The following is a 12,042-nucleotide window of genomic DNA, read 5'->3' on the forward strand; positions in this document are numbered from 1 at the left end:
TTAAGACTTGATAACTGCTCTAAAGGCTTTATGTTTGTCTTGGTGTGTTCCCCCTTTCTAACACCATGTGTTACAGATACCAGAACCCTAAACAAAACAGAAAAATAAAGAGATGGCCAAGGCTGCCTATGCAAAGGAGATTACTTAGATTTTTTTTTGAGGGATTGCATATCAGATGTGTATTGTGTGGGTTGTGGTTATTTTTTCCAACTGCTGGCTGTGTGCATTCTTTGCTTTGAGCTCTTGATTGCTTTCCTCTGGAAGTGACCTTTGCAGCACTCATGCCAGCCCCACTGATGTAAGCAAAATCATTACTGAATAGAGGGATTCTTAAAGAACTGCTTCCACTTCTGCTGAATTGCCATCTTAAGATGTGAACCACAGTGAATGTAAACATAACAGAGAGGCTTCAAATTGACTTTGATATTCTCAAGCATTTTCTAAAACTTGCAGTTCTCTGGATTTTTATCTGTTTCATCAGTGTGTGCTCACTTAAATTAGAGTGATAGCATATGGTTCAAAAGCTGTCTCCAAGAAGACAGTATATAATATTCTTACCAAAGAATGGGTTGTCTGTTCTTCTCAGTATGTGATAAGAAAGTTACCTGAAAATTTTGTGATCTGTCGTTTTCCTTACATTATAAACTACTCAGCCTCCACCATTAATCTTGTTACTTTCCTCTTTTTAATCTGTTTTTTTCAGATTATGTTTTTCAAAGAAAGAAAGAAGCTGCCATCTCATTAACACAGTTGTGCTTTTGATGTGATTGTTTCTGTTATACCCTAAAGCTTTTTTCATCCTCTCATTCTCCTTAAGATGTCAGTGTAGTTTGTGATTGGGATATTATATAGCCGAGTGTCTTGTTCTGCTTTTTATTAAAGGCTATTTTGCAAAGGTCTGTGGAAAATAAGAATAAAACCTTTTTCTAACTTACACTTTTCTCTTCCCTGAAAAAAACTTCCTACCTTCTCAGCTTTCAATGGAAAGCTCTCTGGTCAGAGAAAGCTGGAAACTGCTTTTCCAGCAAAAGATGACCCATTTACTTACTCTTTTATGGGCACATTGTGGGTGAGAAGACTGCAGATGTATTCTGAGAAAAATGGTGGGACTGGGAAGCTAAACCTGTTCCTTTCAAGGTCACCAGGGCACCTCCAGGAGCCTTCCTTCAAAGGGAAACAAAAAAAAAGTGTTGTTTTCTGCAGGTTCACTCCCCATGACGCCTCCCTTACATCTTTAACACCCTTCCAAGATGTTTTACACAGAGCGATTCTTGCAGTGGGGAATAAGTTATAGCTGCTTGCAGTTTGTAGCACCAGGGATGGTGTGAAGGAAGAAATATTTGAAGCATTTTAGAAACCTTCTTCCTCTTTGTAGGCTCAGTGTCCATTTGGCTTTGACCTGAGGGCTGTGGATCAGTATCTGGCTTATGTAAGAGCACTTCTCAGAAGTCAGATGTGCTCTCAGGTACCCCAATGGTCAGCTGAAGGCACAAGATGGTGGCAGAACAGAGAACTGATTTCAGAGCTGCAGAAGTAGCTGATTCCTGGTTACCCTGATTGTACATCCTTGGCAGTGGCAGCTTTGACTTGCCTTGAAAAACTCCCATGGCAAGGTCTGGTCAGGGGAATCAGGTCTTTGGGCTTTCTGTGGCCAAATTGGCTCCACTTAGCTCTGGGCATTTGTGTTTAACATGGAATATGGCTGTAGTAGTTTAGGTTTTGTTAATAGTGAAGGCTCAGCCCTCTGAGTCTGGGCTAGACCTCTGGCGTCAGAGTACAAAGTAGGTCATTGCCTGTGCATCCCTCTAGTCTGTGGAGAGACACAGATGCTGACAGAGAGTGTTTCATTCTATCTTGACCTATGTGCCTGAACCAGGCATGCCAAGGCTTTTCATCCCTTCTTTAAGTATGTACTGAAAGAGCCTTGAAAGTTTTGACTCGGAACAGCAAAATGCGAGGGATGCTGAATCCTTCAGAATTAGTTGTACATGGGGCATGTGGTGAGCTGGGGTACTTGCTGGACAGTGGTGATACCCCAAGCTGCATTAGATCATCCATTACTGACTGTTCAGAGATGGGACAGTCATTCTGTGCAGGAAGAAGCCTTAAAATCCAGCTGAAAGACAGCCTGAGGAGCCATAAGCACACCCTAAGGGTAATGACCATGACTGGCTTTTAACAACTCATCCAGAAGTGGAAAATGGGGTGTACTTTGCAGAGATATGCCCTACTGGTTCCCAGCCTGAGCATGTGCCAAAATAGAAGTGAATATGTATGGAAGGCAAGTTCATGTTCAGAGGTAAAGTAATGGATGGATGGCCTACTGTGTGCTGGAAGGGAAGACAAGAGTAGGAGCAGGCATGGGCAGGTGTCTGCCTGGCTTGAAATGCTGAGAAGATCACTGACTCTGAAGGAGTCAAGTCAGATTTGGACAGCTGGTTAGAACAGGCAAGAAATGAGGCATTTGAGTGGTCTAAGGAGTTGGTTCTGTAGTCTCTGCTTCTTGGGAAGTGGGGTACAGAGGGACACAGTGTCCAGAGGCCTGCTGCTAGAGCTGGAGCAAGAATTGGTGCAAATGTGCTTGGCTGATCAGTATATGAGAATCAGCAGTTTCAGTCCATGGTGACATTCCGGTGTCCAGCCAGACAAAGCTGTAACTGTGGTGGAAGACTGCAAATCAAACTGCACTTGGTGAAAATGGTGAACCCTGAGCACCTTGCTGTTACTTGATGCCTTAATCCATATAAATGGCTGAGTATAACATTGCATTAGCACTAAAAGTGCTAATGTATTAGCTGAGTATAACATTGCATTAGCACTGAAAGTGCTAATCAGCTCACAGCTGAAGTACTGATAGTAAAAGGGGACTTTTTAAAATCCAGATTACATTTTTATCTATTTATTTCTTTAATATGGATTTTACCCAGTTGCAAGATCAGTTGGCCTTTATGAATCTCATAATTTATGAGGCTACATGCTGGTTTTGGCTGCTGTGAGTTTTGAGTCACAGATACGGGTCAGCTGTAAATCAGAAATAAAAAATACAGCTACACACCTGTAAATAATACATTTTTATTTGCAGTTGCAGGAAATCAGGGTTACAAAAAACTTAACTGTAGCCCAGCAAGAGGTGTTTGCAACAATCATCTCACAAGAGCGACTCTGCAACAGCATCTGCTAGAACACTTTAATTTAGGGACTGGTTCTCTCTTTTAAAATAATACATGACTAAGACAATCTGCAAGAACAAAACTCTGAAATCTGCTGATCAGCCAGTTACGTTTCAAGGTTATGTCAAGAAAAATATTGGATTGAAGCAATTAGCAGTGTTCCTGCTTCCTTCATGTTCCAGGAAAATTAGAAGCTGTGCTTTCACCACTCTGTTTTTGTTTACTTTGTTTCATCCAATAGTTTTATGGCAGCCAACCAAAAGCTAGCATTGTTTCCTAGCTGTATCAGAAAGGAGTGATTTGCAATTGCTGTGAATAAATATAATTTTGTTGGTGACTTTTAATATAATCACTGTGATCTGCTGGTATTTAGCCTAAAAATGTTAAGTAGAAAACAAAAGCAATAGAAGTGAATCTTCAAAACCTGTATTTAAAGTGTAATATTGAATTTTGAACAGATGATGCTCATTAAGTGATCAGCCATGATTTTTACATCTCCTTGCATCAGGGGGAAGGAGAAGGAAGTTTGTGCCAGGTGATGGTTCTTGTTACCTATGAGCAGACTCCTCCACAACTCCAGTGCAAAATGTTTTGCTCCCTGACCACAGTTACTGGCAGCTGGAAAAGAGTTTTTGCCTGTTTTTTACTTTGGTTTGGTCTTTGTTTCCTTGTTGTGGTTGATTGGTTGGTTGGTTTTAGTATTGTGAAACAATCTGGGGAGACTGGAGCTTTTCCACTAAAGGAGGCAGGAGTCAGCCACTGTAATAGTGCAGCAGCTAAAGCAGTTACATTCAACCAGTTCTGGCCATTCTGTTACAGCTCTATGGGGGCCTGGTGGAGTTTCTACATTTTTGTTTTCCTTCTATCTTGTTCCAGTTTCTCAAATTTTCACGAGCCCTAGTGCTCCTCAGGTGGTGGATGAAGACTTATGTTTAAAAGAATTTGAAAAGAAGATTGATGTTCCAGACTCCTATTATGGACCACGACTCTCATTCCCCCTTACTGTTGAAGATGCCAATGCTCTCCTTCATGCTTTCAGGAATGAACAGGTAATTTGCAACTACCTTGTTTTCTTTTTTAACTTATTTTACATCTGTCAAGTTGTAGTCCACAATCTAATGTAAAGCTAAACTAGTGCCCAAAGAGATATTTCGCCCTTCTTTTACATCTCACTGCTTTTTCCTGCTAGCCTAATGTGATCATAAATGTGCATGGTAAGCTGCCTTGGGAAATTGATCTGGCTGTAAGCTAACACAATAAAATCAAAAGCAGACAGTTCTCAGACAGACAAGTTCCCACATTTGATTCCCTGCTTTGCTGCATGACCACCAGGCCCGGCATGGGGAGGAGGCAGGGATTAGTGAAATGAAATGGGAACCCTTAGCAGCTGCAAGGCAGGGGTTCTCAGTGAGAGTGTAGGACTGGGGAAGGTGTCCTAAGCTGAAATAGAAACTAATTATCATCTTTTTATGGGTTAAAAGTATTCATTGTTTGGTCCTCTGTCTTTTGTCCCCCAGCTCAATCTTTTATAGGAATTGAGGTGTAAGAGTTAATCACCACATTGCAGGGTGCAAGACTCCACCATAACAGTGGAGTGGCTATAAAGCATTGCTAATGTAGCAGAACTGAGTGATAGCACAAATCTCTGGAGCTCAGGCTGCAGCTTCCAAGGCACTGAGGAGGCTGTTCCTCATTCTCTGTATTCCTGAGTAAGCTCTTTCATTGCTCACAAGATGAGGGTGGAGCAGGAAGGCATTAAATGGGACAGCTTTCTTTGAACTTGTAATTATTTATGCTTAAAAATATGCTGTATACAAGGGGCAAGGATCGGATCTATCATGCTTTTTAATTTACTAAGTAAGAATATTTTTATGTGGATGCTGATTGTAAAAGTACCAAATACAAAGCACATGATAAATGAGCCAACCCAGACTTCACCTTACTGTCCACTCTCCATTCTCTTATTGGCTGGCATTTTATTGAGGAAATGGTCATATGTAATTGGCTTTTTGATTGCTTAAAGACATGAATCTTGAAAAGTCATTCTGTAGCTCATCTATCCTCTACTAAAATTCCTCAGATCTCTGTTGAAATTAAAAGCTTTAAAAATCACCAACTGACAAAATTTTCATAAAAAACATCAGGAGAGAAGACCAGAAGCTTCAATGTTGCACTATTATAACTTCTTCACTGTGAACAGGAACATAACCCTTACCAAGGCAGCTCTTACTGGAGTTTTCTTGTAATTGTTTTTGCAATTTGCTGAAATATAATTTATGGCCTTTGGGGTTTTTTTGTTGGCTTGTGTTTTGGAGGTTCTAGGATTGTTTGTTTTGGTTTTTACTCACATCTAGGATGTCTCTTGACACCCTTTTTCTTTTTTTCCCAGTTACTTTAAACAGCTGGCCTTATGCAGTGATTTTGAGTGCTCTTTAAGTCTTATCTCTTCTGAAAACCAGGAAGAATAGAAACAGTACAGTATAAATAAAGTAGGAAAATCTATAAAACAAGTTCAGTAAGGGCTCCATATCCATTCGCTGGGAAGCAAATGCAAAGCTATGAACACTCCTAATTCCCAGCACTAGGCCATAAAGCCTGTACTCATGTCTGGAGGTCTGCACTATAAATAACTTTGGCAGTATATGTCTGATATTAATAAAGCAGACTGACCTATTGCTAATTCAGATAAGTCTTCCTTTTCTACCTGTTTTTTCTTCTCACAGCTGCTTCATGCCCGCTATGTACTGCAGCTGCTAAGTGAAACTAGGAGAGTTCTCAAGGAGATGCCAAATATCACCCATCTTTCAACTTCCTACTCCAAGGAAATAACTGTCTGTGGTAAGGTGCCAGAAAAAATAACTGCTTTGGACTATGGGTTGACATTCTAAGTGGTTAGAGAATAATACTATCATTTCCAAATTTTGCCATTAGAAGTAAGTTCTCAATGCCCTAAAAAATTATTTCTTTTTACTTATTTTCCCCCACAAATGCATAAATTGGAGCAAACAAACAAAAGAATAAAGTTCCTGAGTCATAAAGTATATTTTAGGAAATTCCCTCACCTCCTCTTTCCTATTCTTGTTTAACATTTCTGAATGAGTCAGTATTAATTCAGCTAACACTACAGTGAAGCTTAAATACTCCTGCACTTCCACCTCTAAAATGCCACTAAGTATTTCGATCACTGGCTTTGAGTCTCACCTCTTTCTCCTCTCACTGAGAAAAAAAAACTTACTCAGTAATGATTTTAATGATTTTAATCATAATTTACTCGGTAATGATTTTAATGAGAGTTTAATATGGGTGGCCAAAAAAGACCTTTCATTGACAGCATGGCAATCTAGAATAAATTGAAATTATAATAACGCCTCATTTCTAAGGAGACCCAAGAGGATGGAAAAGTCTTTATACAACCAACAATTTAGTCTCACAGAATGATGTGTCACACAATAAGGAACTAAGAGCTCTTTGCCCATCTATTTTGTTACCCTTTTGTAAATTATGGATAATGGGATGCAGTATCCTGCCTTGATACAGAATGCAGTAGCTGCAAAACAGAACAATAATGGTGACATAACTCTTGACATCTATCAGTGTGTGATGTGTGTAATAGTAAAGTTGTATAAGGGTGGTACTGTGAGACATGCAAAATAAACAATATTTTTTAATATGTGTTTATGGACCTACTTTGATTGCCAGGAAAGGGTTTTTTAAAATGAGGTTTTGTATAAACGATAATTTATTAACCAAGCGAATAAGACCCCTTTCCAAACCAAGGAAACACAAGATTCATGCTTGTTCACAACACATGATCTCATTAACTAAACATTCCTCTTCATGTTTATATTGCATTTGCACTATATAAGCAGCATCAAAAGGGATCCCTCTCCTGTACTGAAACGAAAAGCTTTTGTCCCCAGAAAGAGCCTGTGCAGAGGACAGATAACCCATTTTTAAACATAATTGGTCCAAAATGTTGATTTCCTTAAGGTATCACTCTCCATTTCTTATAATTTCAAATTAATAATATAGATTAAATATATACCTGAAATGTTTGCATCTACATGTGATAAATATCTATCATAGCTTGAAAGATCCCTTAGAACAAATTCAGCAGGTTCATAATTAATCAAAACCACAGAAGATGTATACACGTAAAAATGTCACTTCTCTTTTCCTAATTATTGGTGGTAAAAGCATATTATCACAAGATAGGTTTTGAAACTATTCTGCAGCTTTGTGGTGATGAGTCACAGACATGAAAAAGTTGGCTCCATGAGCATGAAATGCAGTCAGATGCACAGGGGATCTGCAGTGATGCAGTGCTGCAATGATGCTATGCGTTGGGGTGAAATCCTCCTGCCTGTTCCAAGCAAACCTCTCAAAAAGGGCCCAATCCATCATTCCTGAGGCCTTAGCATTGAAGCACACAGGCATGAATGGTTCTTGACACTCTCCATCACTTCCTACTGGTCGTAATCAAAACCTGTCCCTGAAACATAAAAAGGTATTAGATCCAACTAATTCCAGTTTTATAATTCCAGTGTCTTCCTCCTCTGTGAGAAAATTTTTTAAAAATTGTTTTTGTTTCCTTTAGGAGATTTGCATGGAAACCTGGACGATCTTTTGCTGATATTCTATAAGGTAAGTAGGTACTCGGAGATGTAGCATTTTCACTTTATGACTTGTTATTGAGAACAGATATTTATGTTTGACAGATTTATCACCATTAGAACTGCCCATGTGGTGTCCGTACACCACACACACAAATCCTGGAGCAATTTAGTGTCTTTGTCAGAGCTTTCCCTTCTTCATATCCTCCTGCTCACTGTGAAGGAGATTGAAGATATTATTATTTTCCTGAATGTTGAACTGCAGCATGAGCCAAAATATAAGAGGACTCCTTGCAAAGTCTCCAAAGTTCTGCCACTGTTTTAAATTCCATATTGACTAAAGTCTGCTAAAACCAGGAGCTGAGTTCCTGATGTAACACTACACCATGGATAATAGCAACATTAAATAAAGAAATGCAGAAGCTTTCATTTAGGCCTTCCACTGATACCTGCAGTTTTTTTGGTGTGCTTTTGGGTTGGTTTGGGGGTTTTTGTTGTTTGGTTGGGTTTCTTTGGTTTGGTTTTTTGGGCTTGTTGGGTTTTTTATTATTGTTGGGGTTTTTTTGGGAGGGAAGCGTTTTTGTTTTTATCAGGAAACAAGAAAGAGTGGTGTTTAAAAGCTTTTTAAGCCTTGGAAGCAATTACATGGTCTGCAAAAAATAAAAGTGCTTTGGGCACGCTTTACATATCCTTTTTTATCTTGCTAAAAAAGCATAGCTCTGTTTTACTGATGTGTAAAACAAATTAAGCTCCAGGCTAGCTTTTCCACAATTGTATGTTTAACTTAAGATGCAGGAAATGCTGTGTATTTAGTTTCACATTTATCTTCAGGATGAATCACCACCTTTGATTGAGCAGGTACTCTCTTTGATTTGAGCTTTCCGGGGCAGGGGGGAAGGGTTTGTGTCAGATCCTTACACATTCATCTGCACTGAATGGAGACTGCAGTGAGCTAAACCAGGTGTTTAAATTATGTAATTCTCCCCCTGATTCCAGCTTTGTTACACTTCATCTGAGACTTGTTCAACGTAAATGTGGTTGTTTTGCCCAAGTGCACACCTGAAGTCTGTTGAAGTCTAGTTAAAATACAATCAGACCTTTTTACAGAGGCCTTTTCTTACTAATCAACCATGTTTAGCTGGTCCTTGGCTTGCAGTCTTTTGGTTGTTTAGCTGTCTTTTTTAAAACTGGAATAAGTATGATACATGTTGGTTTCATACACAGAACCTGGAATGGGAAATATAAGAATTTTGGAGATAAATGCTCAGATATAATTATATTTACAACTGTAATCAGCCTGCATTTTTTTTTTTTTGGAGAAAACAGATGCCGATTCTTTCCCCCCCTCTAATGGATGTTATAAAGAGAAAAAACAAGCAACTCTCATCCTGACTTCAGTAAATTCAGAGCCAAAACACCCACTGACTTCAGACTAGAGATAACACCCAGTTGTTCTCTGTTAAATTTCTAGGGAAGTCCCTTCCATCAAATCAAATAAAATGGGCAAATATTTTGTCATTTCAAAGTAGTTGAGAATATAGAGAGCATATGATAGAGCTGATTAGTTATTTAGAAGCAATTTAAATCACACTACTTTCTGTCCCTTCTGAGCAGTTGATTCAGATGAGCAGTAAACCCAGTTGGCTTCTGGGATCCATTTTATTTTTCTCCTTCCTAAACTCTGTTTCAGTTGGAAGAGATTTCATCCTCCAGGTTGGTACAAACTACCATAAACAAGAGGGTGCAATCCTAAACAGTGCCATGGGAGTGATCTTGGTCTGCACAGGGCTGTGCAGAGCTGAAATGGATTCTGGAGGCCTGCGTGCAGACCAGGCTTGTCGCTTCCACAGACCACCCCCAGCAAACACACAGAGCTGGCAATCTACAGCATATTGATACAATGCTGCAGATGGTGTATAATCCTTACACCTGGTTTGGCTGAAGTTAAGACACTTACTTTTTTTTTCCTCAATAACCAGTTTGTAAGGTTCATTCAGACCCTGCATTAATCTTCATTAAATTACAGTGTTTCCTGATATTCCATGAAACACTTGAATTTTAAATGATGTATTGCTCAGTTAGATTGTTAAAGGGATGCTATAGATAGAAATGGCCTGAAGCAGTAGAAAATGCCAACAACAAAGAGAAGTTAATTAATCACTAACCCAGGAGATACAGTAATGATGCCCAGCAGCAAGTTGCTAATCGTTAGAGGGCCTTGTTTGCCACTTTGACATGTCAGAGGCTGCAACAGCCTTTAATTTAGTTTTGCTCTCATTGTTGGTTGAAACCACAGAAAAGGAAAGTGCATGAGTGTGGAACAAAACTAAAATTGAAGTTGGAAGTCCAAACCAAACTTGTTTAAAACTCAGATTGTGTGTAATCTTTTCTAAAAGAAGGGGGATAGCGTCTGGAGGGTGCTCCAGTAAATGTGTCTTTCCGCAAAGACTGCAGTTAGAGTGGTTGTGTGTATACTCACAATCTGCTGGTGGATTCACATGCCTATTGGCTTTAAGGCAAAGCCTTTATTTATTTATTATTTATCTGTCTTTCCAGAAACTGCTGCTGAGTTTCTGCTGTCTGTTCCACTCCTGAAATCCGTCCTCTCCTTTTTAAAATCACTTCAACCCACTGCATTAGAAGAGCCTCATACATTGCCATGCCTGTGAGCACAGAGCAAGCAAAGGCCCCTTCTAAGTTAACTTGGAAAGGGCTCAGGACAGGCTATAGCAAAATCCAAGGAAGCTGAATTCACAGCAGCCAGGATGGAGAGTCTAGAGTTCACTATTGCAACCTAACATGAAAGCCCAGAACACTGATTGGGACAAAAAAGATATTCTTATAAGGATTTAAATGAAAGTCCCTGGCCACATTACACATCCTGCAATAAACCCACTAAGGCAGAATACCAGTAATGCCATAGGAACACAAGAAAAGCTTGACACTGATACCGTAGATATATTCAAGAAGTGGGATGTCCTGCAATGCTGCCAGAACTTTTAAGAGTGGCTTCCACAGTTATAATGTAATTTAATAGAGGTTCTATTGATATTTCTTATGCATATCAATTGAGAAAACAGAGGTTTCCCTTTTTTGGCAAGTCAAAATTGAAATACTATTTCTGATACTCATGACTGGAAATGATGAAGCTACATATAGGTGGTGCTTTATTTTCTGTAAGCTGGTGGCACCTATTCATGTGCTGGTAATTAATCTAATAAAACATACCATCAATTAAAAATACTTGTCTTTACTAAATCACCATTTATAATAAAGCATTCCTTTGTATCTTCAGAAGAAAAAAATAAGGTAAGAAATACCTGTACATACAACCTCTCAGATTTGTGAGCTTTCAAGTATATCTTGGCTCTCATGAGTGAAATTCAACTAGTGCTTTCAGGATTAAAGCAACTGAAATCAAACTCTTCAAGCCTTAAATTCTGTCTTAAGAGTTTATATCCTCTGGACTATAGTCCTTCTCAGGAGTTTTGGAAGCATACACTGCAAACAATGTAAATATATATGAAGTCCATTCAAACTTACATCAGAAGATAATTTTTCATGTATTTCTTATCTTCCATTCAAACTGAATGACTCCCTTCTGTTTGCAAGTGCATAATTTCTTGGCAACATTAACAAAAAGGTATATTTTACTACAAGACTGATGTCCTTTTGGTCCCTTTCAATTTAATTTAATAGGTAAGAGAAAAGGATTAGAGATGGAATTGTAAGAACAGCCAGAGATGTCCTTTCTTCTCTAATGGCTCAAGTTGTCTGATATGAAGACTTTTATTCTAAACAATGGAAGTAAAGAAATGCTGCATTTTAGATCTCTGTATTACGCAGGATTTTTTTCAGAATTTCTAGCAATGGGATCTCATCTAAATGCAATTTCCTTTATTACAGTAGCATAGAAGCCTCTCTAAATGCCCCCCCCCCCCCTTTCTTTTCTTTCTGCAGAATGGTCTGCCTTCAGAACAAAACCGCTATGTCTTTAATGGTGATTTTGTCGACAGAGGGAAAAATTCTATGGAGATACTCATAATCCTATTTGCATTTCTTCTTATCTATCCCAATGATTTACACTTGAATAGAGGAAACCATGAAGACTACATTATGAACCTGAGGTAGATTTTGGGAGTGGGGCAAGTAATATCTGGCCTACCAATAGAAATTTTTGAGCTTTTGAATGCTACTTTAGCCAGTGTGACACCCTAAAACAGAAATAATATTTTATTAAGTAGTCAGGTGGAGCTATG

The 12,042-nt window shown here is 38.9% G+C and overlaps 1 protein-coding gene across 2 annotated transcripts in view; it reads left to right on the forward strand.

Annotated features, from left to right (window-relative positions):
- PPEF1 (protein phosphatase with EF-hand domain 1) overlaps nt 1–12,042 on the forward strand; it is a 36,482-nt gene that overhangs the window by 13,151 nt on the left and 11,289 nt on the right. For both annotated transcript variants that reach the window (XM_072934401.1, XM_012569448.5), the window contains exons 5-8: nt 4,047–4,219; nt 5,894–6,008; nt 7,768–7,814; nt 11,744–11,910. In XM_072934401.1, coding sequence (XP_072790502.1) covers nt 4,047–4,219; nt 5,894–6,008; nt 7,768–7,814; nt 11,744–11,910 — 502 coding nt within the window. The remainder of the gene's footprint in view (nt 1–4,046; nt 4,220–5,893; nt 6,009–7,767; nt 7,815–11,743; nt 11,911–12,042) is intronic.

Source organism: Taeniopygia guttata, chromosome 1 (assembly GCF_048771995.1).
Source record: "Taeniopygia guttata chromosome 1, bTaeGut7.mat, whole genome shotgun sequence".
NCBI classification, from domain to species: Eukaryota; Metazoa; Chordata; class Aves; order Passeriformes; family Estrildidae; genus Taeniopygia; species Taeniopygia guttata.